Consider the following 20,521-nt stretch of genomic DNA (forward strand, 5'->3'; position numbering starts at 1 on the left):
TTCCAAATCCTTCTAGATTTTGGTTTTGGTGTTTCTTAAATGGGTGGGAATTTCAATCACTGTGTAACAGTTAGTCTTTATTTGTGCCAACCTGTTATGTTACAGAATATCAGACCAACACCTATTTTTATGTGATATTTTTATTTAGTTGTATGAGAAGAGACCTTTAGCAACTGGTTTCTGCATATTAGATTGAAGGAGTACTATGTGCCAGATACTGTTTTAGGAGTAAGAGATTTTTTTTTTTTTTTTTTTTCGTTTATTTATTTTTGGGACAGAGAGAGACAGAGCATGAATGGGGGAGGGGCAGAGAGAGAGGGAGACACAGAATCGGAAACAGGCTCCAGGCTCTGAGCCATCAGCCCAGAGCCCGACGCGGGGCTCGAACTCACGGACCGCAAGATCGTGACCTGGCTGAAGTCGGACGCTCAACCGACTGCGCCACCCAGGCGCCCCAGGAGTAAGAGATTTAAAGATGAGTAGGAACAAGAGATATTGCCCTAATAAAGCTTGTGTGGTGGGGATAAGGCTCTCAGAATGACCCATTTTTTTTCTTTAATTTTAATTTATTTATTTTATGTGCTAGAGAGAGAGGGCGAGGGGACCAATGAATATGAGCAGGGGAGGGGTAGAGAGAGGGAGAGAGAGAGAATCTTAATTTAATGGAAAATTCCATTTTCCAGAGCCCCATATGGTGCTCTATCTCATGAACCATGAGATCATGACCTGAGCCCAAAATCAAGAGTCTGACACTTAACGGACTGAGCCACCCAGGCCTCCCCAGAATGACCCATTTTAAAAACAAATTAGACCAATCCAAACCTCCTTTGAGCATAGTTTCAAGTGTATCAAGTAAAAGGAATCACTAGGGCATGTGCCTTAGAGTTCTGTTGAAAACTAGTGTCCATAGGTAATGAGCTGCCTTAAAATATTATTGAAGGTGTTTGAGTGTATACCTGGGAGTGTATATGTTTGTGTGTGTGTGTCACTATGTTTTAGACATACAAATGGAGAGGTCAGGAAGACATTTTCCTTCCAGCTATTTCTTTACTTCCTTTCACGTTTTCTTTAAATTCTGTTTTAAACATTTAGGTGTTGGTTATGTTTGCCCATTATTGTTCTTCTAGGGCCTGAGACAGCTCTTCTGTAGAAAGCAGCCTTCATTTCAGTTTGTAAACATTTCCTGAACATCTGCAGTGTGTCAATCCTGTGATGTGATCCAGGAACCCTGAGCTGAATTGGTCAATATCCCTGGCTCCTGAGAAGCTCCCAGCCTGGATGGGAGTGGGGGTTGGGGTGATTCATAAATAGAATAAGAGTGACCAGGAAGTGCTTCAGACTTGCCTGACACACTGGGGCGCTTTAGGAATCTGTTTCCCATTATCTTCCTGCCTGTCTTGTGCAGCATTCTTCCTGGACCTTTCTGCTTTTCCAGAGGTCATGCTTTAGTACCTGTGTGCTATTATCTGCTAAGGAAAATACCCTTGTAGTAAAATTTAACCTGAATTATGAAAATCTCAATTGGAACTCTCAATTCTCCCTGGAGACTAGGATTGTTTGTATGAGTGACAATTACTAGATATTTTATATCCATTAACACATGAGGGATGTGGCAGTATATTTAATAGATAAAACTGAAGCTCAAAAAGTGAAATCACTTGCCCAGGGTTGCATATTTAGGTGAATGGTAGAATCAGGATTCAGACCTGCTCTGATTCCAAAGCCAGAATAGCATTCTGCCCCTGCATTTGTGCCCCATTGGGGCACCTGTTGATGCTTTCAGGGTATTGAGTATCCTGGACAAGAAGTGTCTGACTTTCCTAAAAGAAGAAATAAATGATCAGGTACAGAATCAGGACTACCTTTCCTCTTAAACTTTCTGACATTTGACCTCAGATTTGCTTTTTGTTTCTAGGTATACAGTCAACACGTGGCACTGTGCAGAATGGAGGGACTTCCGTACCCTACCATGTCGGAGACAATGGCAGTGTGCTCTCATCTAGGCTCTTGTCGCCTTCTCCTTGTGGAGTCCAGCAGGAATGACCTGCTCCTTCGTGTGCGGCTCAATGTCAGCCAGGATGATGTGCTGTACGCGCTGAAGGAGTGAAGAACTTCACAAGGAAGGACTGTGATCAGATGTTTTCGAAGAGCTTGATTTCCTTTTTCTAAGCACATCAAATTGTAGCAAAGTATACTGAATGGAAATGGCTGTCATGTATTTTGGAATTTTCCATTAAATAATTTGCTTTTTCTAGAGTGTTTGAGAAGTTTGCAGACATTACAAACATCAGATTATAAAACCAAACCATCCTTCCTACTATAAGCCCTCCTTGTGATTTTTATTTGTTAGTGGCCCTGCCATTTACTTAATGGTAAGGTGGTATATACACAATTATATGTATCTGTATAAAATAGTTGTGGAAGAATATGTAAGAAATTGGTTACATTGGTTCCCTCTGGACAAGAACTAGATAGCTATGGTCAGGGATTAGAGGAAGACTTACTGTATGTCATGTATCTTTTTAACAATGTAAATATAACAAACTTGGCTTATAAAAAAGAACTGCTGGAAATAATACCAGTGACAAATAATCCATACCAGCAAATAGCTAGAAAATATAATTTTTAAAAGTTATCATAAAAACAAATATTTAAATAAACTTAGAAGGCACAAAATATAAGGTATCAAGAAGTATATGTAATAAAGAGATGTAATTAATCTCTAAATACAGATCTATTGCAGTCAAAATCTTGGCAGGGTTTTTTGTGTTACTTTGCAATTCTCATATTTATATTTCCAGCCAACAGTGGAACGGACATCTAAAACCTCCTTATGATGTAATAATCATGCCAGGAGTGTTTGACCCAAATCTGCTGATGAGAAAATTATCAGATAAATCAAAATTGGGGGAAAATATTACACAAAGCAACTGTTCCTCTTCAAAAATAGTATCACAAAAGACCAAAAAACCATGGGAGAATAGGGAAATGAGACATGGCTAAATGTACTGTGTGAAACTTGATTGGGTGTGGACTTAAGAGATACTATTATAAACAAAACTATGGACTATATATTATGTAAGTATTATGTAAATGTGAAACTTTGTGAGTGGAAAATACCGTAGTTATGTAGGAGAATGCCCTTGTTCTTAGGAGAATTATGATGAAATATTTATGAGTGAAATAGAATATCTGCAAATCTCAATTCAGGAAAAAATATGCACATATATTTATAACTGCATATAAAGGAGGATCCGTATCAGAATGAAGAATTACATAATAAAAAGGAAAAATGAGTCATCTACAAAGTAAGAAACCTGAATGACAAAAAAAATGGCAACATAGTAAATGAGACTTGCAAGCCAAAACATTTCCACATGTTTTAGAGAAGGTTTCCATGACAATAAGGCAACAACTGGAACCCAAACGCCCCACTGATGGGAATATAAATTGAAACTACTTTGGACATAATTTGGTAATATCTAATATGGAAAATGCAGAAATCCTATGAGGCAGTGATCCCACTCCTACCCTAAAAAACATGTGTACCCCAGGAGTTGTGTACAAGAATGTTCATTGTAGGGGTACCTGGGTGGCTCAGTTAAGGTCAGACTTTGGCTCAGGTCATGAGCTCACAGTTTATGGATTCCAGGCCTAAGGCGGGCTATATGCTGACAGCTCAGCTTTCCACTCTATTGTACTGGTTTTTTTTCTTAAACTGTGGTAGGCACCCTCGTATTTATGTCAATTCACACAAAAAATAGGAACTATTTATTTTGAGTACCTACCATGTCCATGCATGCACTGCTCTAGGCACCGGAGAGAACTTGGGAGAATTTTATGCTTTTATGGAGCTTGCATTCAAGCAAATATTGTAGATCTGTGTATATATTAAATATTTCATTATAAAACGTTTAATGAGAAGAAATATGGGAGTGAAACTTCAACTTTTTTAATTTTTGAAACTTCAGTTTTAAAGTGGTAAAGACTGTCTCCTTGGAAAATCACCCAAAAGCAGTAAGGAGATGGAAAAGCCCTTTGTCCAAAAAAACTGGGAGATTTTTTAAGCCTCTAACTACAAACCGCAAAACAGTAATAGCTTAAAAGTTTGGAATTTAGGCAGGTGCGCGTTGCAAGATTTTAAGATGAAGATTCTCTTTAACGCCCCATCCACCCGCCATTTCATCGCCCTGCTGGTTATAGGCGTTATCTCGGTTTTAAACTGAAGCGACTTCATGAAGAGGTTCAATGAACACTGCCAGTCTTATCTTAGGTGTTCAACCCGCCTTCTGACTGGAAAAGGTACATTCAGTTGCTGAATGATTAGGAAACAAATGGTGAGCCCCATTTCTATTTCTCTAGACTCATTTACAAAGACAACACTGACGAGGGTGGCAAACAAGCCCCGCCTCCATTCAGAGTGGGGCGGGGCGAGGGCGTGAGGCCATGTAGGTCTGGAGAGTGTGCGCCCAGGAGCTTCATACTGGGTGTAGGGGAGGAAGCATAGCGAGGAACTTGTAAATACAAAAGGCAGAGGACGAACCTACTGCATTTGCGCCCTCAGCGCTACAACCCAACACCAACCAACGACCCTCTCCGCAAGCCTCGCCCTACCTGCCCAAAGGCGCCTGCGCGTTGGAAAACCTCGCCCTTAGAGTCACCTGTTGGTTCGTCACGCCCACCTCATATTGCGCATGCGTAGTGCGCGCCTTACGGGCCGCGGAGTCACGTGTGAGGGCGCGAGCAGTCTCCCGCAGAGTCGCTTCCTGTCACGGCAGCAGCTGTACCCGCTGCCACTGCGGCCGCCCGGGGGCCGCGGGAGCCCTAGGCGAAGCCGGGTGGATAAGGCCCGGGCAGGTTTTGGATCCGCCGCGAGGTATGCAGCGTACCTGCCCCTCGGCGAGGGGAGATACCGGGCGGCGGGGGAGATGGAGGCCTGGGGCCGGGCAGGGCTGTGCGTCCTGCCGCGACGGAGTGGGGTCCCTCGGCTTCGCCTCCCCTGTGGCTTCCGCTATCCGCTTCTCTCCAGAATCTGGGCCCAACACCGACGGCCCTACCCGTTGCCCCGGAGCCGCAGACTCGGCATGTCTGACTGACCTCGTCTCTTCCCCAAGTTCGCTCGCTCCGTGCCCCCCGCTCAGGTGACGGCCCACCATTCACCTAAGTCAGTGAACTCTGACGCTTGGAGTTACCCTGAGCGGCCCATCCCGTGCGCCTACATCCAGTTAACCTCGGAGCCCTGTTGATTTTACTCTCTGACGGTGGAATCCATCCGCTTCTCTGCCTCCCGTGCTCCCTTTGCTCACCTCTTTTGCGGGAACGTTGCGAGATGTTCTGTACCGAGAAGGCTTCCAGCCTCCATTCTCCTCCTACCCCTTCCCCTCTTTCGCCAGCGGGAGTTTCTGAGTCGTTGACCTGGTCCCTTCACGTCCACTGCCCTCAGGATAATGCCAAACGTCCTTTAGGCGTAAAGGTTTTTCTGTTTTGCCCCCTGTAGAGATTACAAGCTTCGCTTGTGCCATTTCTTGTCTCACACTTTATGCCCCAGTAATCCCAGGTCTTCAGCTTTCTTGTGGAGACCACACTGTTTCTCACCTTAGAACCAGTGTCAGGTTGTTCCCTCTTTTTGGAATTCCATACCCCTTCCTTACCTCCAACTTTTTCATGAGGCAGCACAAGCATCACTTTCTCTAAGATGCCTTTTCTGTCTGTGCTGGATAATTGGCCACTCCTGGGGATCCCGGTTCCCTGGAGCTACCCTGTGCGGTTTTTGTCCACTGAAGAGGCTGTCCCCACCATGTAAATGTTCTTTGAGGGTTGAGACATGTCAGATTCATTCCTGCTCTCCCAGTGCCCAGCACAGATTTTCACATACTCCTGTGAAAGGTTGTGAGATCTCTGAATCAGAATGCTGAGTCAGATTTCTCTAGAGCAGAATGTCTATTAGGACTTTGTGTGGTGATGAAAATGTTCAGTGTTTGTGCTGGCCAGTGGTAGCCACCAGCTGAGGAACTGGACTTTAAATTTTATTTAATTAATTTAAAGTTAAAAGCCATAGATGGCTACCATGTTTGGCACAGTTTTAGAGCCTTTTGGAATCCCACCCAGCTTGTACCAGCCCTGTTCCTGAATCTACTTTCCTATGCCACTCCCCCTCACTCAACCTCTTGGGTTTAATCCAAATTGGTCAATCAGTTCAGTAAGTTTTACTGTGTGTCCACACTCCCCGCTTAAACCCATTAACAGGTGGGTCCCATCCCTTCCATCTCCCATATTGCTTGCTTCATTGCTATGATTCCAGAGTTAGTATTTCATCCTTTGGTGTTAAACATTGCCTTTTTTCTCTGGGAGTTTACTATAACCACACCTTACCACAAGGTTGCAGTATTGGAGGTGGGGCTTATAGGCTGCTCCAGTCTGAGTCTCTTCCTCTCCCCGCCAGACAGGTGTCTAGGCTGTCGAGATGCCAGGGCCAAGACCTCGGAAAGGCCCTCAGGCCAGTGGTCAGGGTGTGGCAGCTGCAAAGCAGGTATGGACACACACAGCCTCCTTCACTTCTCAGCCTGAGGTTGGGGGTGGGGGTGGGGGATGGTCTCTAGACAGCTTGGGCAAACGGGGTCACCTGTTTGACTTCCCCATTAGTGCAGAGACTTTGAGCAGTTCCTCCTACAGTTGGCAGAGACCCTGTGACTAGCCCCTGCCACCCACCTGTGGGAGATGAGGCCTGAACTCTTTTGTGTTTCAACCCAGGCATCCTCCTGCCATGGCCATCTCCCTATGAGTGATCTGGAGGATTCAGGAACCACCAAATTTAGGGTGTTCTGATGGGGTGTCAGCACTGTTATGGGTTTCTCATTTACTGCCATGATTTTGCTTGCTAGCCAAGGATACCAGGGCTTGAGGACTGTGCCTGGAGAGTTTTGCTGCTTAGGGACACAGGGCTGTGGCCCAGGTGGGAGACAGAAGTCTATTCTCTAATCTGCTCCCTTTATTTCTTCTGGGTCCAAGTCCTGAAACTTCTTAGTCCATTCTTAATGTCTTAAAAGAGGTGAGTAAGGGAGGTTGTGGGATAAAGAGCATACACTGAAGTCATAAGACCTTTATTTTTAAATTCTAGGTCTGCCACTTACAAGGCTGTCTCAGTTTCATCTGAACTTGGAGATAAAAATAGGACTGCCTTTTCCTAGAGTAGTCAAATTCATAGAGACAGAAAGTAGAATGGTAATGGACAGGGGGAGGGGGAAGAGGGGAGTTGTTTAATAAGATGAAAAGAGTTCTGTAGATGGATGATGGTGATGGTAGCCCAACAGTGTGAATGGGCTTCATGCCACTCAACTGTACGCTTGAAAATGGTCAAGGTGAGGGGCACCTGGCTGGCTCAGTCTGTGGAGCAGGTAGCTCTTGATCTCGGGATCCTGAGTTCAAGCCCCATGTTGGGTGTAAAGCTTTAAAAAAAATGGTTAAGATGATAATTTGTATGTTAGATATGTTTTACCGCAATTAAAATAAAATAGGACCTACTTCTCAGGATTGTGAGAATTAATGAAAATAATTATATAGAGTGCTAAGTACAGTGCCTGGCATCTAGTGCTATTATGTTGTGAGTAATAATAATGGCAGTGTAGTCTTACTGGGTTCTTTATAGTCACCAGGGAGATAATTGTTCCAAAGGCTAATGTTTCAGGCCTCAGTTTCCCTATTTGCACATTGGGCTTCACACACAGTGAAGGAGTCACTGACTGCCTGAGACTGGCCCTGGGGTTGGGCCTCATGGTATGGTTCCTAAGAACCCTTCTCTGCTCTCAGCTCGGGCTCTTTGTGGAATTCAGCCCAGAGGACATGCTGCTGGGGATGGAGGAAACTGAAGATGATGGGGACCTGGAGGCTGAACTACTGGCCCTCACAGGGGAAGCAGGGGTCACTGACAAGAAGCCAGCACCCAAGGGGCAGGGTGAGTTTGTGTCATTGGGCTGGCTCAGTGCTGGGACCAGATGGGTTCAGGCAGGTAGAGAGGTTCTCTCCTCACAACTGACAGGAGCCCATTAGATATCCTGGTCCTTCTGATATCCATTCTTGTGCAGCATTCCCACCAAGAGGCCATCTTCCCCTGTGTGAAGGGAAGCTCACTCCTCTTACTGCCCCCCTCCCCATTGTGGACAATCAGCAGTCTGATTCTCTGACTCAGGTCTCTGTCTTAGATGTAGCCAGGGCCCAGTATAGAGGAGGGGCTCAGCATGGACTGCATTGGGCACATAATAAATTCACAGAAATTGTGTCAAATGTGTAAGTAAAAGATTAGATGAGCCTGGGTTTGAGTCATCGCTCTGCCCCTTACTAGGATTGCACTGTTAGGAAGATTATCTTTGGTTTTATTATCAGTTCATTCTTTAAAATGGAGATCATATTATTTATCTTGCATAATTGTTGTGAAGCTTCAGTGGATGTTAAAAATCTTACATATGTGAAAGGTGTGGTTGGGGGAATGGATGGACAGGTCTATGAATAACTACAACACAAAAATGCCAAGAAGGGAACAGCTTATTGCTTGTTGGAGGAGCCAGGAAGCTTTCCCAGCTGAGGGTCTTTTGAGCTGGGTCACAAAGGAAGAGCAGGAATTTTCCAGGTGGGACTTTGGCTGTGGAAGGGAAGGAAGATTTCTACCTGGGTGTGTCTTGCTGTCACAGTGAATTGAAGACACTCCTCATGGACTTTTTCTGAGTTGCCCTGAGCTTCTGTAACCCTCTTCCCTCAGCCCCCCTGCCTATGGCCCACATTGAGAAGTTGGCTGCAGACTGTATGCGGGATGTGGAGGAGGAGGAGGAGGAAGAGGAGGAGGAGGAGGAAGGGCTGGAGGACGATGCAGACTTGCTGGTGCGTCTGCCAGGCTTGTGTCTGAGGGCTCTGTGGTCAAACCTGTGGAGGAGGCCTGGGGTTTGTCTCGTGTGTTCTGAGGTTGAGTGAGTGCCTTGCTCTTTTTGGGCCCATTTTCCCAACTACACTGTGAGACTAATCCCCTTTGGTGTGTGGTCTGAACTATGCATTTGGGGATTTTTAGATTTGTAGTGTTTACTGTTTTCAAGGCTCTCCTTGGTCAGATTAATGGTAAAAAGGACTTTTAGGCACAGTGACTGATATTGGGAAATATCGCTGTGGGGAAAAGGCCCTTTATTCTTATATCCTATCATGTATATGGCTATGAGGCTTCCAAGCTCCTGAGACTTTTGTCTCCCCAGACTGAGCTGCAGGAGGTCCTGGGTGAAGGTGAGGAGGCTGGGCCACTGGATGGTGATAAGACAGCCAGCCCAGATGGCTCTGAGGAAGAGAAGGGACAGGAAAACATTGAACCTCCAGGACAGACAGCTCTACTAACAGCTTCAGTCTCAGCAGCTCAGGTAGGTTCTGGAGGGATCTTGTGTGCCTTTGATGCCCCTACATGTCTGTGTATAACATGCATGTAGCGTGGTTTGCATAGGAAGGCTGCAATAACCCCTCCCAGGGCCCTCCAGCAGCTGCCCCAAGCAGAGACAAAGCCTGAGAAACTGCTTGGTGGCTGGCCAGCCTCAAAGGCCTCTCTGTTCTCCCAAACCACCCCCTACAGCCATTTCCTGGCTTCCACAGACTGTCCAGGCCTCTGTGTTTGCCTCTGACACAGCCTCTCTGGCCTCTCCAGTGAGTCTTTGCCTCGTAGCTTGAGGCTTTTAGGCTCTTCCTTCTCCTTGAATCCAAGAGCTCCATTTTCTGGGGCAGCTTCCTTGCAGGGAGGGAGCAGCAGGGGCCTAGCTGGCCCTGGAGTGGCCATGCCCTGAACTGAAGTATCTACAGGCTGGAGGGCCTCGGGGACTGCAGGCTCTGCTGGAGGATCGGATCCACAACTACCGGGAGGCTGCAGCCAGTGCCAAGGAGGCAGGTGAAGCAGCCAAAGCCAGGCGCTGTGAACGTGGCCTAAAGGTGGGTTGGGCCTTGCCAGAGAGCAGGGCTGCGTGGAGTGGGGCAGAGGACAGTGGGTGAAACAAGAGGGGAGGCGCTTCCCCTCTGGCTTGTGGAGGTGAAGGATTCCTGGCCTGTCTTCAAGCAGGGTTCAGGCTAAGATGGCTGGCTGGATTTCTGGGTTCTCTCTCTCAGACTCTGGAGTCCCAACTGGCTGCTGTGAGGAAAGGCAGGAAGATCAGTGAGGATGAGATTCCACCTCCAGTGGCTTTGGGCAAGAAACAGCTGGCCGCCCAGGAAACAGATGACAGGAACCCTGAGGCAGATGCCCCAGCTCCCTTCATGATGGAGCCAGGTATCTGGAGACCTTTAGGTTCTATCCTAGTTTCGAGTCAGAGCCCATGGCCCACCTCCCCATCCTGCCACACTGTCCATTGTCATCAGATGCACCTTCTCTGAAAGGTTCTCAGGCCAGCCAGATCTGTAGGCAGTAGGCACTGGGAACCCATGGTATGTACCTTCTTTGACCCTCATGCCCCGTCTTCGGCCTTTTTGTTTCTTAATAGACAACCCCTGCCAACCTGAGACAAGCCTCTTGGGCAGTCCTGGCATTTCTGCCCCATCTGATTCAGACCCAGACCCACAGGCCCTGTTGTCAGCCCGACAGAGAGAGTATAAATTGGCTGCCCTGAATGCCAAGCGGGCTGGAGACTTAGACCGTGCCCGAGAGCTCATGAGGATTGGGAAGGTATGATGTCTGAATCAGAGGCCCTGTATTCAAGCCTTTGTTTCACATAGGGGGCCACAGTGACCTGGAGTAAGTCTGGTCGGGGGCAGGGAGGGAGGGGAGGAGGTTTCAGCCCAGAGTTTACCCTGGTTTTATGCCCACATCTGCTTTTCCTATTATAGAGATTTGGTGCAGTTCTGGAGGCCCTGGAGAAGGGGCAGCATGTGGACCTGAGTGCCATACCCCCGGCACCTGAGGGTCAGTATGGAGCCAGTGGGGTGGGGCCTGCTCAGGGTGAGGTTGGGGGGAAATTTCAGGTCTGGGGCTGCCCAGGGACCCCCATCTACACCTCTACTCTGTGTCCCCAGACCTGAAGCCCCTCTCACAGGCTTCCAAGGCCCTCACAGCACCCTCAGTTGTACCCCCAGCAGTGGAGCGAGTGCAGCCAGTGATGGCCCCTGACACTCCAGCAGCCCCAGGTAGGATGGGATGGTGGGACTGTGGAGTGGGGGACCTGGAGAGAGGCAGCAGAACTGACACCATCTCCTGTATCCTTTCAAGTGGTCCCTGCTGAGCCACAGACAGTGCTGGATGCCCTGCAGCAGAGACTGAACAAGTACCGTGAGGCAGGCATCCAGGCCCGGGGCAGTGGGGATGAGCGCAAGGCCCGGATGCATGAGCGCATTGCCAAGGTGGGCCCACAGCTGCACAACCCCTGCCCCATGTCAGCCTTCTGTGGCTGCAGTTAGTCTTGGTCTTTGAGTCTCCATCTATCTGTCTCTCTTTCTGGACTTCCTACTGCCTCTGGGGTCTTTTTCCTTCTAGGACTGCTTTCAGTCTTCCTCTCCCTGTGTGGAGCCTGTAGACTGCAGCCCACTGTAAGTTCTCCCTTCCTTCCCTTGCAGCAATATCAAGATGCCATTCGAGCACACCGGGCAGGACGGAGAGTTGACTTTGCTGAGTTACCTGTTCCTCCAGGTGAGTGGGGCTTGGCCTAGGGGCTTTTTGAGGAGGTCTCTGAGCAAGAAAGGGGGAAGGGGAAATGATTTCTCCTGTATCTGCCTCTACTCTGTGGGAGCCACCTCTCCCAGACATGGCCAGGAAGACCCAGCCAAGGCCCACAACAGCCTGTGCTTCCCCAAGGCTACCTATCCTCTCCCAGCTGTCTTTTCTTCCACAGGATTCCCCCCCATTCCTGGCCTGGAGCCCATTGTGGGCACTGATGGGGATGTAGTGGCAGCTACTTTAGCAGCTGCCCAGAAACTGGCTTCCTCGGAGGATACAGCCCCAGCAGAGGAAAATGAGGATGAGGATGAGGTTTGGCTCAGGGCCTGGGACTTCCAGGGGCTGGTGGGGGGAAACCCCAGATGAGGGGTAAACCCAGACCCTGTTGTTATCCATACTAACAAGCCCGGGGAGGTAGGTATGCTTTCTTCTGCTTTACAGAGAAAAAACTTAGCCAAGGGTACCCAGCTAGGGGTTAGCAGAGCTAGATTCAAACCAGGTCTAACTCCAGAGCCCTGGTTCAGTCCACATAACCCTGTAAGTTAGTGCAGCCTTAGGAGGAGAGCCTGGGTGGGGAACAGATTCTGTGTGACAGCTTCCCGGGAACCTGCAGGATAAGCTCCCAGCCCAGGCCCCAGTGGCCAAGAAGCCAGCACAGCCTGTGGTCCCTTCATTCCGTGCCCTGGCAGAGACCAAGGCCTCGAGTTCTAAGGAATCATTGAGTCCCTCTGGTGAGTTGGGGAGAAGAGGGATGGAAGAGTGAAGACTGTAGTGAGGGACAGGCATGATTCTAACCATTATCCCTTGCCCTTCAGTGCGCGAGCAGCTGGCATTGCTAGAGGCACGGAAACTGCAATACCAACGGGCAGCCCTGCAGGCCAAGCGCAGCCAGGACCTGGAGCAGGCCAAAGCCCATCTGCGGGTAGCCAAATGCCTTGAAGCTCAGATCACCCAGGTACGACGAGCTGGCCGACCTGTGGACTTCTCCAAGGTGAGTTTCACTTGTTTAAGCAGCTGGACTTCTCAGGCAGAGGAGGCATTGGCAGGCTGGACAGGCAGGGCGGTGAATGAAGCAGCTGCTTGGAGGGGATGCGATGCAGATAGGATGCAGACAGAAAGAGCTTGTTGCTTATGCTGCTCTACCCCATTGCCCGAAGAGAGACCAGGGAAGGCCAGGCGGGCTGCCTGTGGTCAGAGATGACGAGGCATGGCAAGGCTAATGGAAAGCAGAGCAAAGCTTGGGATAGAATGGGGAGGCAATGAGTTCCCATCACTGGAGGTTAGTAGAAACTGGAGAAACATTTAGTTTTGCTTCTGCATTTGTTAGGCTCAGTAGAGGAATAATCTGACTCTTGGGGCCCCTGAGGGGCCTTGTGACCTGAGCAGGTCCCTTCACCCTTGACGGATGAGGAGGGTGACTTCATCCTCATTCACCATGAGGACCTGCGACTCTCCCAGAAAGCTGAGGAAGTATATGCCCAGCTACAAAAAATGCTTCTGGAGCAACATGAGGTCAGTGGACTGCTGGTCTGTCTTCCCCTTTCAGTGCCCACAGCATCCTTTGGGTAAAGTTATGGGGCCCAGATCAAATAGGCCTGGATTCAAATTCCAGCTCTTCCACTTACTGGTTGTGTGACAATGGGTAAAGTACTTTATAGACGGGAGGAAGAAAGTTTCAAGGGAGATGGATATAGATGTATATTTTTGTATGTGTATATCTATCTGAACTGCTGCCTTTAAGTCTGCTTGTGAAGTGATGTTTCTATTAGGTTTATGAAGGAAAAATAGGAGTTTGCTAAGTGAATTTTGGGGAATGGCTATCCTCAGGAAAGGAATGGCTATCCTCAGGAAAGGAAACAACAAAAACTTAGGCAGAAGAGTCTGATGGAACTTGGGAACAGTGGCCTTGGATATGGTAGGTGTTGGGAGAAGGAGGGGTGAGGCTACAGAAGAAGGTTGGGACTTTCAGAAGTCAGGCTTCAAATGCCAACCTAGATGTTCCACTGTGGGCTCTGCAGTCACTCTGGGCCCTTATTTTTAGAAGTGCCTGCTGTTCTCCAAGCAGTTCATGCACCAGGGCAATGTGGCCGAGACTACCCGGTAAGTGCAAGGCCTCGGGCTGGGGCTTATTGGGTGGGAAGGAGAAAGTGAGCCCTACAGTGCTGACATGCCCACCCATCCCTGTCAGGTTTGAGAAACTCGCTCAGGACCGTAAGAAGCAGCTTGAGATCCTGCAGCTGGCCCAGGCTCAGGGCCTTGACCCTCCCGGCCACCACTTTGAGTTGAAGACATTCCAGACTGTGAGGTGCCAAAGCCTAAGGGAAACAGTGGCTCCATGCAGGGATAGGACAAGGGACTGGAGACTTAGGCCCCTATAGTGAGGCTTCCCAGGCTTGGCCTGGCCATAGGCGCTGAGGTTGGGAGGAGTGGGCTTAGCTACCTGCCTGTGAGAAGCTCAGAGCTGGGTGGTGGCTGTGGAAGGAACTCTGGACTGGAGGTCATATAGGTCTGAGATCTATCTGTATACCAGCTCTGCCACCGTTAGCCCAGACAATCTTTGCTTCCCTGGGCTTACTCTCCTGACCACTTCTCCACTGGGCAGGCAAACAGGCACTGGAAGAGAGGACCTTTTCCTACCACCTGCTTCACTTTGTGCTTTCTCCTTGTTTCTTGGCTGTAGGATCTTCTCAGAACTCAACAGCACAGAAATGCATCTGATCATTGTCCGGGGAATGAACCTCCCAGCCCCTTCAGGTAGCCCAAGAGCCACCTTTACTTCAGACTGTTGCCCAGACACTTCACCCCCGGTCAATATAGAGAGGCATTGGCTCATCCTCCATATCAAGCACTAGGCTCCGTGGTACTTCTTCTGACCCTGACTCTCATTTCTCCTTCATAGGAGTGACTCCTGATGACTTGGATGCTTTTGTGCGGTTTGAGTTCCACTACCCTAACTCGGTGAGGTTCAGGGAGAGGTAGGATCCCCTGACACCCATCTTCCATCCAGGACCCTGTGCACAATTTCTCTGCATTCCCTGGGAGGTCTGGCTACAGGGAGCGGTTTGAAGACCCTTGGATACATTCTTCACAGGGGGAAGTCACTTCCCTCAACATTTAGCCTAGAGTTCTTTGCCCTATACAGCTGTTTTTTCAAGCTATCCTTACCTCTCCCATCTTACTGCTCTAGGACCAGGCTCAAAAAAGCAAAACAGCTGTGGTGAAGAACACAAACTCTCCAGGTGAGGACTGCTTTCTCTTCTCTCTTATTCTCTGATATGTGTGCAGCATTTTTTTTTTTCAGAGTGCTTTCAGATCTGTTCTCTTAGCTGGTTTACTTGGGAGATAAAAGTAGTTGGGGAAACTGAAGCTCAGAGAGGTAGAGGGACTTGCCTAGGGCCCCATAGCAAGGAGGTGGTGGAAATGGGAGTTGAATCCCATTTTGGTATAATCTGTGTCTAATAAGACTACAAAAATTGTCTGAGTGGACTTTCAAGGCCAGGACCTAGATGCTCTACCACCCTCTGATGCAGTCCCTTTGAATTGCTGGCAGAGAGAGGGGAGGCCAACTCTGGACCTCTCTTTCCACTTTCTCAGGAAATCCCTGGGAGCCCACGCCACTTCTTGTCTTCTCCCATTGCAGAATTTGATCAGCTCTTCAAACTAAACATCAACCGAAACCACCGGGGCTTCAGGAGGGTGATCCAAAGCAAAGGAATCAAGTTTGAAATCTTCCACAAAGGGTGAGGCCCTTGTCAGGTATATTACCAAGATGGGCTGGGTGGAAGGAAGGGCTTCTGTTGCTGCCCCTATTGCTATTCAGTCTTCCTGCATTGGGCACAGCTGGCTCATTCCTGCCTTCCCTGCTTTTCCCAGTCCAATACCCTGCTGATTCTTGGTTCCCCAGATCCTTCTTCAGAAGTGACAAGCTGGTTGGCACAGCCCACCTGAAGCTGGAGCGGCTGGAGAATGAGTGTGAGATCAGAGAGATTGTGGAGGTAGGATGGGCAAACCAGACGACTTGGCAAATACCCTACATTCACTGAACATCCACTCCCTACTGTAGGTTTTTTGTGCCCATTAATGAAAAAATACCCACAAATGCGCTGTAGACTAGGTGCTATTCCTGTTTCACAAATGAAGAGATTCAGAGGATCTGAGAAAATTTCATAGCATCACAAGAAGCAGTGATACTCTTTCCACAATACTCTGAGTCATCTAAGCTCCCAGGTATGGTGGCTCTTGAGGGGTCTGATCATTGCTGTCAACTTGGCATACATAAATTCCTAGGTTTTGGGGGGCAGAGTTGTGGGTGGGGCAGTTGTCTAGCCATCATGAAGAAGTGGAACAGGCTCTGGACATAAAGCTGATGAGGTAGTTCCAGATTGGGGGCCCACAAGAATGCAGCTAGTCTGTGTTTAGGAATTGGCTCCAGACAGCTCCTTAAACTTGTATGAACTTACATGAATTTCATAGGCAGGGACTCTGAGAGCTTGTCTATGACAAGCTATGTCTATGACAAGCTTGTCTATGTCCAGTGACAAGGGTGTTCCGTAAGCACAAATATTGTGTTCCTGGCAGACCTCAGCCCAGATCCTTGCTGATGCATTTGTAGGCCAGGGCTTTTCCCTCTAGTGTGCCTGCCCTCACTCCCTGCCTGCTTTGGGGGGGCCCGGTGGGGGGATGTTCTTAAGCCAGGTCTGCTCTGTGTTTGCCCAACTACAGGCAGACTTCTTGAGCCTGTAGTCCTGCTTTGTACTCTAGCAGCCCAGGCTCCTGCTTGGAAGGAAGGGAGCAGTGTGATGGGTGGAAAGGAACTCTTGGCCTGGGTTCTAGTCCTGACCTTGCCACACGGTGGTTTCGTAGCCTTACCATTCACTACTTTCTGAGCCATCTGTGAAGTATGGGTTTGGGCTTAGTGGTTTTCAGGCTATAGCATGAAGCCAGAGCATTTTTTCCAGGAACTGTGAGGAAACTGAGTGGGCAGAGCTCTGGGTTTCTTGTCTCTTTAGAGCATTGACACTTCTTTGGATTTCCATGTTAGTTTTTATAAGACTTAACCTAAAATCACCAAAAAGCAGGAGGGCAGCATTGTCATGGAGACTCTTGTGTTGACACTGAAGGACAGTTGAGCTCCTTTCTTTCCTGTGAGCATAGGGAGCGGTCTGCTCCCAGCCCCTGGCCCATCTCACTTACCGTCTCCCTCTGTGGTCCTCACAGGTCCTGGATGGAAGGAAGCCCACTGGGGGCAAGCTGGAGGTGAAAGTGAGGCTGCGGGAGCCTCTGAGTGGCCAGGATGTACAGATGGTCACTGAGAACTGGCTGGTCCTGGAGCCCAGAGGCCTATAAGGTGGGCATCCATCTAAGTCCTCAAACTTCTGCCCTCAGAGACCCTTCCAGTACCCCCCTCCTATCTGGGGGAAGACGTAGGAATTTCTCATCTGTGAAGACAACTAGGAGGCAAAACTGTTGGGTAGGGCTTGGGCTGAGTTTCTCATGATCCTCAAGAGAACTGGGAAGGGAAGTTAACCTTCCCAGGTCTGTCGCAGGAAATCTTTTCTAAACTGTTAGCACATTCACTGCGGTTTAGACTTACTGTGTATGCTTTGTGCCCTTGTGCAGGAGATTGTCAGTACTGGGGGAGGAGTCAGGCCAGCAACTGTGTGCAGGAGCATACTTTTCTCAGCTCTGCTGGCTACAGAAGCCTTTGTACATAGGAAGATGCTGCTACTCAAGCACCAAAGATCTGTTAAGTATGTGCATTACTGACACACAGCAAGGTCTTTCCTGTTGCTGGCCCCTCCCTGGACCTCCACAAAAGCAGGCTGGATTCCAGGATTCCCCTCCCCCCTTCCCTTGCCTCCCCCTCCCGCTGAGAGAAGGCAAGGATAGCCTCATCGCTCTGTGACTGAGTCTTACAGCCCCTTAACCTCTGTTTGGCAACTGTGTGGAGCTTACCACAGCCTCCAGTTGCAACGTTTCTGGATGTGCCTTTAAAAGATCTAACTAAGGGATGGGAGAACTTGAGGGTGATCGGGAAACCCCCTGCCTAGGGTGCAGGCAGGGTTCCGTGACTCCTGCTTAGTCAGTGGCAGCCTATCCCACATGACTCCGTTTACCCCAGCTGTGCCTGTGCCTTGGTTCCTGACTGCTGCTGCACTCGCTTCCCAGAGCTTCAGTGGAGGAGGAGGGAATGTGTGGTGGGAAATAAGGGTGAGGTTGGATCTCGGGTTTGGTCCATGCATTTAAGACTAAATGACTGTTAACTAGAAGAAAAAAAAATAATATATATATATATATACACACACACATATACATATATATATGTATGTAATTTTACGTAGCCGTTTTTATTTAAGAAACTAGATCTAATTCATTATAGGGGTTTTACACTCTATATGAAGAGTGATCATCAAAGTCCTAAATAAGAGCCCTGTTCCCTGTCACTTTTAAAGCAGGAGTGGCAGTAACATTTGTTAATTGACAGAAACTGCTGCTATGGCTTCCTCTTTTGAGAGAGGGCAAGGGGAAGCCTTGTGTCTTCCGAGGATCAGTGAGAAGAATCCCTTAGTTCCTTCCTAAGAGATCCTCCTTTGGCTTTTTCTGAATGGATGGAGACGATGGAGGGATTTGTAAATTACAATAGATTTAATATTCAAAAATGCAATATTTTGCATTTCTTAGAAATAAACTTTAATATCTTATCCCCCCCCCCCCCTTTTTTGAAGCATTAACTTAGGTTCAACAAAGCATTCCTCAAGATTTTTTAAAGGCTACGAGTGAAGCAAATACATTCAGCTTACTGGTCACTATAGTATTGCATAAGCACAGCTCAGGGATTGAGCTTTTATGTGTCTTTTCCCAGGATAGGGCTGGACCATGCTTCCTGCCCTTAAGAGTAGAGCTGTTAGTGGATAACAGGACAGGAATGACAAGACTGTTTTCTAAAAGCTTTCTGGCCAGTCTTACTTACCTATGTGTGAACTACCAACATTTCCACAGATGTGAGATTTAACATTTCATTGCAATCCTATCTGTGTGTCAAACAAGCAGTAATCTAGAATGAAAAAGGATTGTTGGGCTTCTTAAGGTGACCTAGAGCAAAGAGGGGTGGTCAGGAGGGTTCCTGACCCAACCTAGTCTTCCCCTAAGGGTTTGCACCCAACATGGTGCTTACTAAGAGGGCCACATGGACAGCTGTGGCATTTATCCTCAAAGGTTTCAACAACCAGCCCTAGGAATTTCTGAACCCAGGCCTGTGCTAGAAATGTCCTATTCCAATGTGATAGGAAGTTTTCTGTGCCTCAAGGATTTCCCTTCACAACCTGTTCTACTTCAGTCTGTTTCATTACCCTTTGCTTTTGGAAAACAGAACCTCCAGGCTAAGGAAGGCAAGACAAAGCCGCCCATTGGACTTGGAAACTGAGATTCTTAAAAGGCCTTTGTTGCAGCCAAGGCATGCAGGGGTCACTGGTAGTGGGAGGAGCCTACTCCGCCTCCTGGTCCCAAGATTTGTCCTAATGTAACAACCAAACATCAGAGATCAGTGATTCCTGGGCATTTGGGAACGAGGCACAACCCAAATAGCTTTACATTTTAAATTCTTCTATCTAGCGCAAGACATGCTTTCTTCAGAATTACTGAAATGAACAAAATATGGAATAAAATATTTTTTTAGAAATTTATCTTATTAAAGGGCAAAAATATTTTGTGACTTTAACATTACTTCCCTTTCTTACAGCACCATTGTGAAACCTGCATTATTACTTCTAAATTCTGAGCATGTTTTCTAAATGTTTCTGGGCAGCTCCTAAAAGATTTTGTCCCTTAAGTAAAAGTAGTTCCTTTTAGGATGAAACTGTGGGGCTGAGACTGGTAGAGCCAGGAAGCTTGCACCTGGTCCAGTGCCATCACAGACAGATTCTTCCCTCTCAGGGCCTCAGATTCCCAAGCTCTAAACTGGGCATTATCATTCCTGCTCTATTCTTTGGCCCTCCTGGCCACACATTCAGTCCCTAAAAATCTCATTACCATTATTATTAAAATAGCAACCACTACCACAAACATGTTATAGAAACAGTGTTCACATTGCTTGATGACTGAAACACATTAGATGCAAAAATTATTCCCCAGTGGTTAGTTATGATAGAAGTAAATCCATTTTGAAATTTGGGGCCCACCAGCATTCAGGAACCACTGAATGGTTCCTGATGGATGATGGAAGACATTAGATGGGAACTTAGGGCAAAGTTTCTGTAGCCCTGGAGACCAGCAAGTGCTCAGAAAGTGTCAATAAAAATACATGGAGAAACTATACTGCCTGGCATTTGGTAAGAATTCAATAATTTTTAAAAAAATTTAGTAAGTTACCACAATGGCAATTCTTTTTTTCCTTACAAAGATCTCTATATCTCATTCTTTTAAGTTTATATTCTAGAAAATTATCACTTATTTAGAAACGTGAGGTTTCAGTCCTCCACTTGATAGAATTCTTATATAATATATAGAAATAAAACAAGGGGGAAAAAGTAAACTAACTTTGGTTATTTTATGCTCAGCTCCACAAGATGATTTTACTAAACATAAAGGATATTTTATATAGTTGAGAACAGACTTGACTCTGCAGGGCCAGAGCTTGTTGTTTAGTGGGAGAATTCAAAAGCTTGTACTGATCCAGAAGAAATAGGTACAACTGCAAAACGTACTGAGCAGGAAGATCAACTTCTATAGGAAAATCAAACCAGCTCCTATAGACTCTCTAAACTTCTAAGGTATATGTAGACCATGCTGGATGTTATACCCAGAATACCTGCCCCTATTAAGTGTTTTCTGTTTCTATCAGGTTTGGTGGGTGGTGGTTCCAGG

General features: G+C 47.6%; 2 protein-coding genes across 9 annotated transcripts in view; both read left to right on the forward strand.

Annotated features, from left to right (window-relative positions):
* The window catches only part of ORC1 (origin recognition complex subunit 1), a 33,312-nt gene extending 30,994 nt beyond the window's left edge, over positions 1 to 2,318 (forward strand). For 3 of the 5 annotated variants that reach the window (XM_047870992.1, XM_047870995.1, XM_047870993.1), the window contains one exon: positions 1,916 to 2,318. In XM_047870992.1, the coding sequence (XP_047726948.1) occupies positions 1,916 to 2,107 (192 nt within the window). In that variant the 3' untranslated portion in view covers positions 2,108 to 2,318. The remainder of the gene's footprint in view (positions 1 to 1,915) is intronic. The other 2 variants (XR_007154778.1, XR_007154777.1) reach the window with 2 other exon arrangements.
* Positions 2,319 to 4,656: 2,338 nt separating this feature from the next.
* On the forward strand, positions 4,657 to 19,376 carry CC2D1B (coiled-coil and C2 domain containing 1B). Of its 4 annotated transcripts, none has more exons than XM_047870990.1 (25): positions 4,739 to 4,876; positions 6,443 to 6,529; positions 7,807 to 7,951; positions 8,753 to 8,871; positions 9,234 to 9,392; positions 9,823 to 9,948; positions 10,123 to 10,282; positions 10,494 to 10,675; positions 10,837 to 10,912; positions 11,023 to 11,133; positions 11,216 to 11,346; positions 11,560 to 11,632; positions 11,835 to 11,971; positions 12,273 to 12,390; positions 12,475 to 12,650; positions 13,046 to 13,171; positions 13,701 to 13,759; positions 13,848 to 13,964; positions 14,340 to 14,413; positions 14,559 to 14,617; positions 14,847 to 14,898; positions 15,300 to 15,399; positions 15,564 to 15,654; positions 16,877 to 17,006; positions 17,279 to 19,376. In XM_047870990.1, exons 2-24 carry the CDS (start codon positions 6,464 to 6,466, stop codon positions 17,003 to 17,005), a joined length of 2,586 nt encoding a protein of 861 aa, XP_047726946.1. In that variant the 5' UTR covers positions 4,739 to 4,876; positions 6,443 to 6,463; the 3' UTR covers position 17,006; positions 17,279 to 19,376. The 4 variants fall into 4 exon arrangements, 3 of the variants coding, with proteins under 3 accessions (XP_047726945.1, XP_047726946.1, XP_047726947.1); XM_047870991.1 differs by having other exon boundaries at positions 4,765 to 4,876; positions 6,447 to 6,529; XM_047870989.1 differs by lacking the exon at positions 8,753 to 8,871 and having other exon boundaries at positions 4,657 to 4,876.
* Positions 19,377 to 20,521: the final 1,145 nt, after the last annotated feature.

This window comes from Prionailurus viverrinus, chromosome C1, assembly GCF_022837055.1.
Source record: "Prionailurus viverrinus isolate Anna chromosome C1, UM_Priviv_1.0, whole genome shotgun sequence".
Classification (NCBI taxonomy): domain Eukaryota; kingdom Metazoa; phylum Chordata; class Mammalia; order Carnivora; family Felidae; genus Prionailurus; species Prionailurus viverrinus.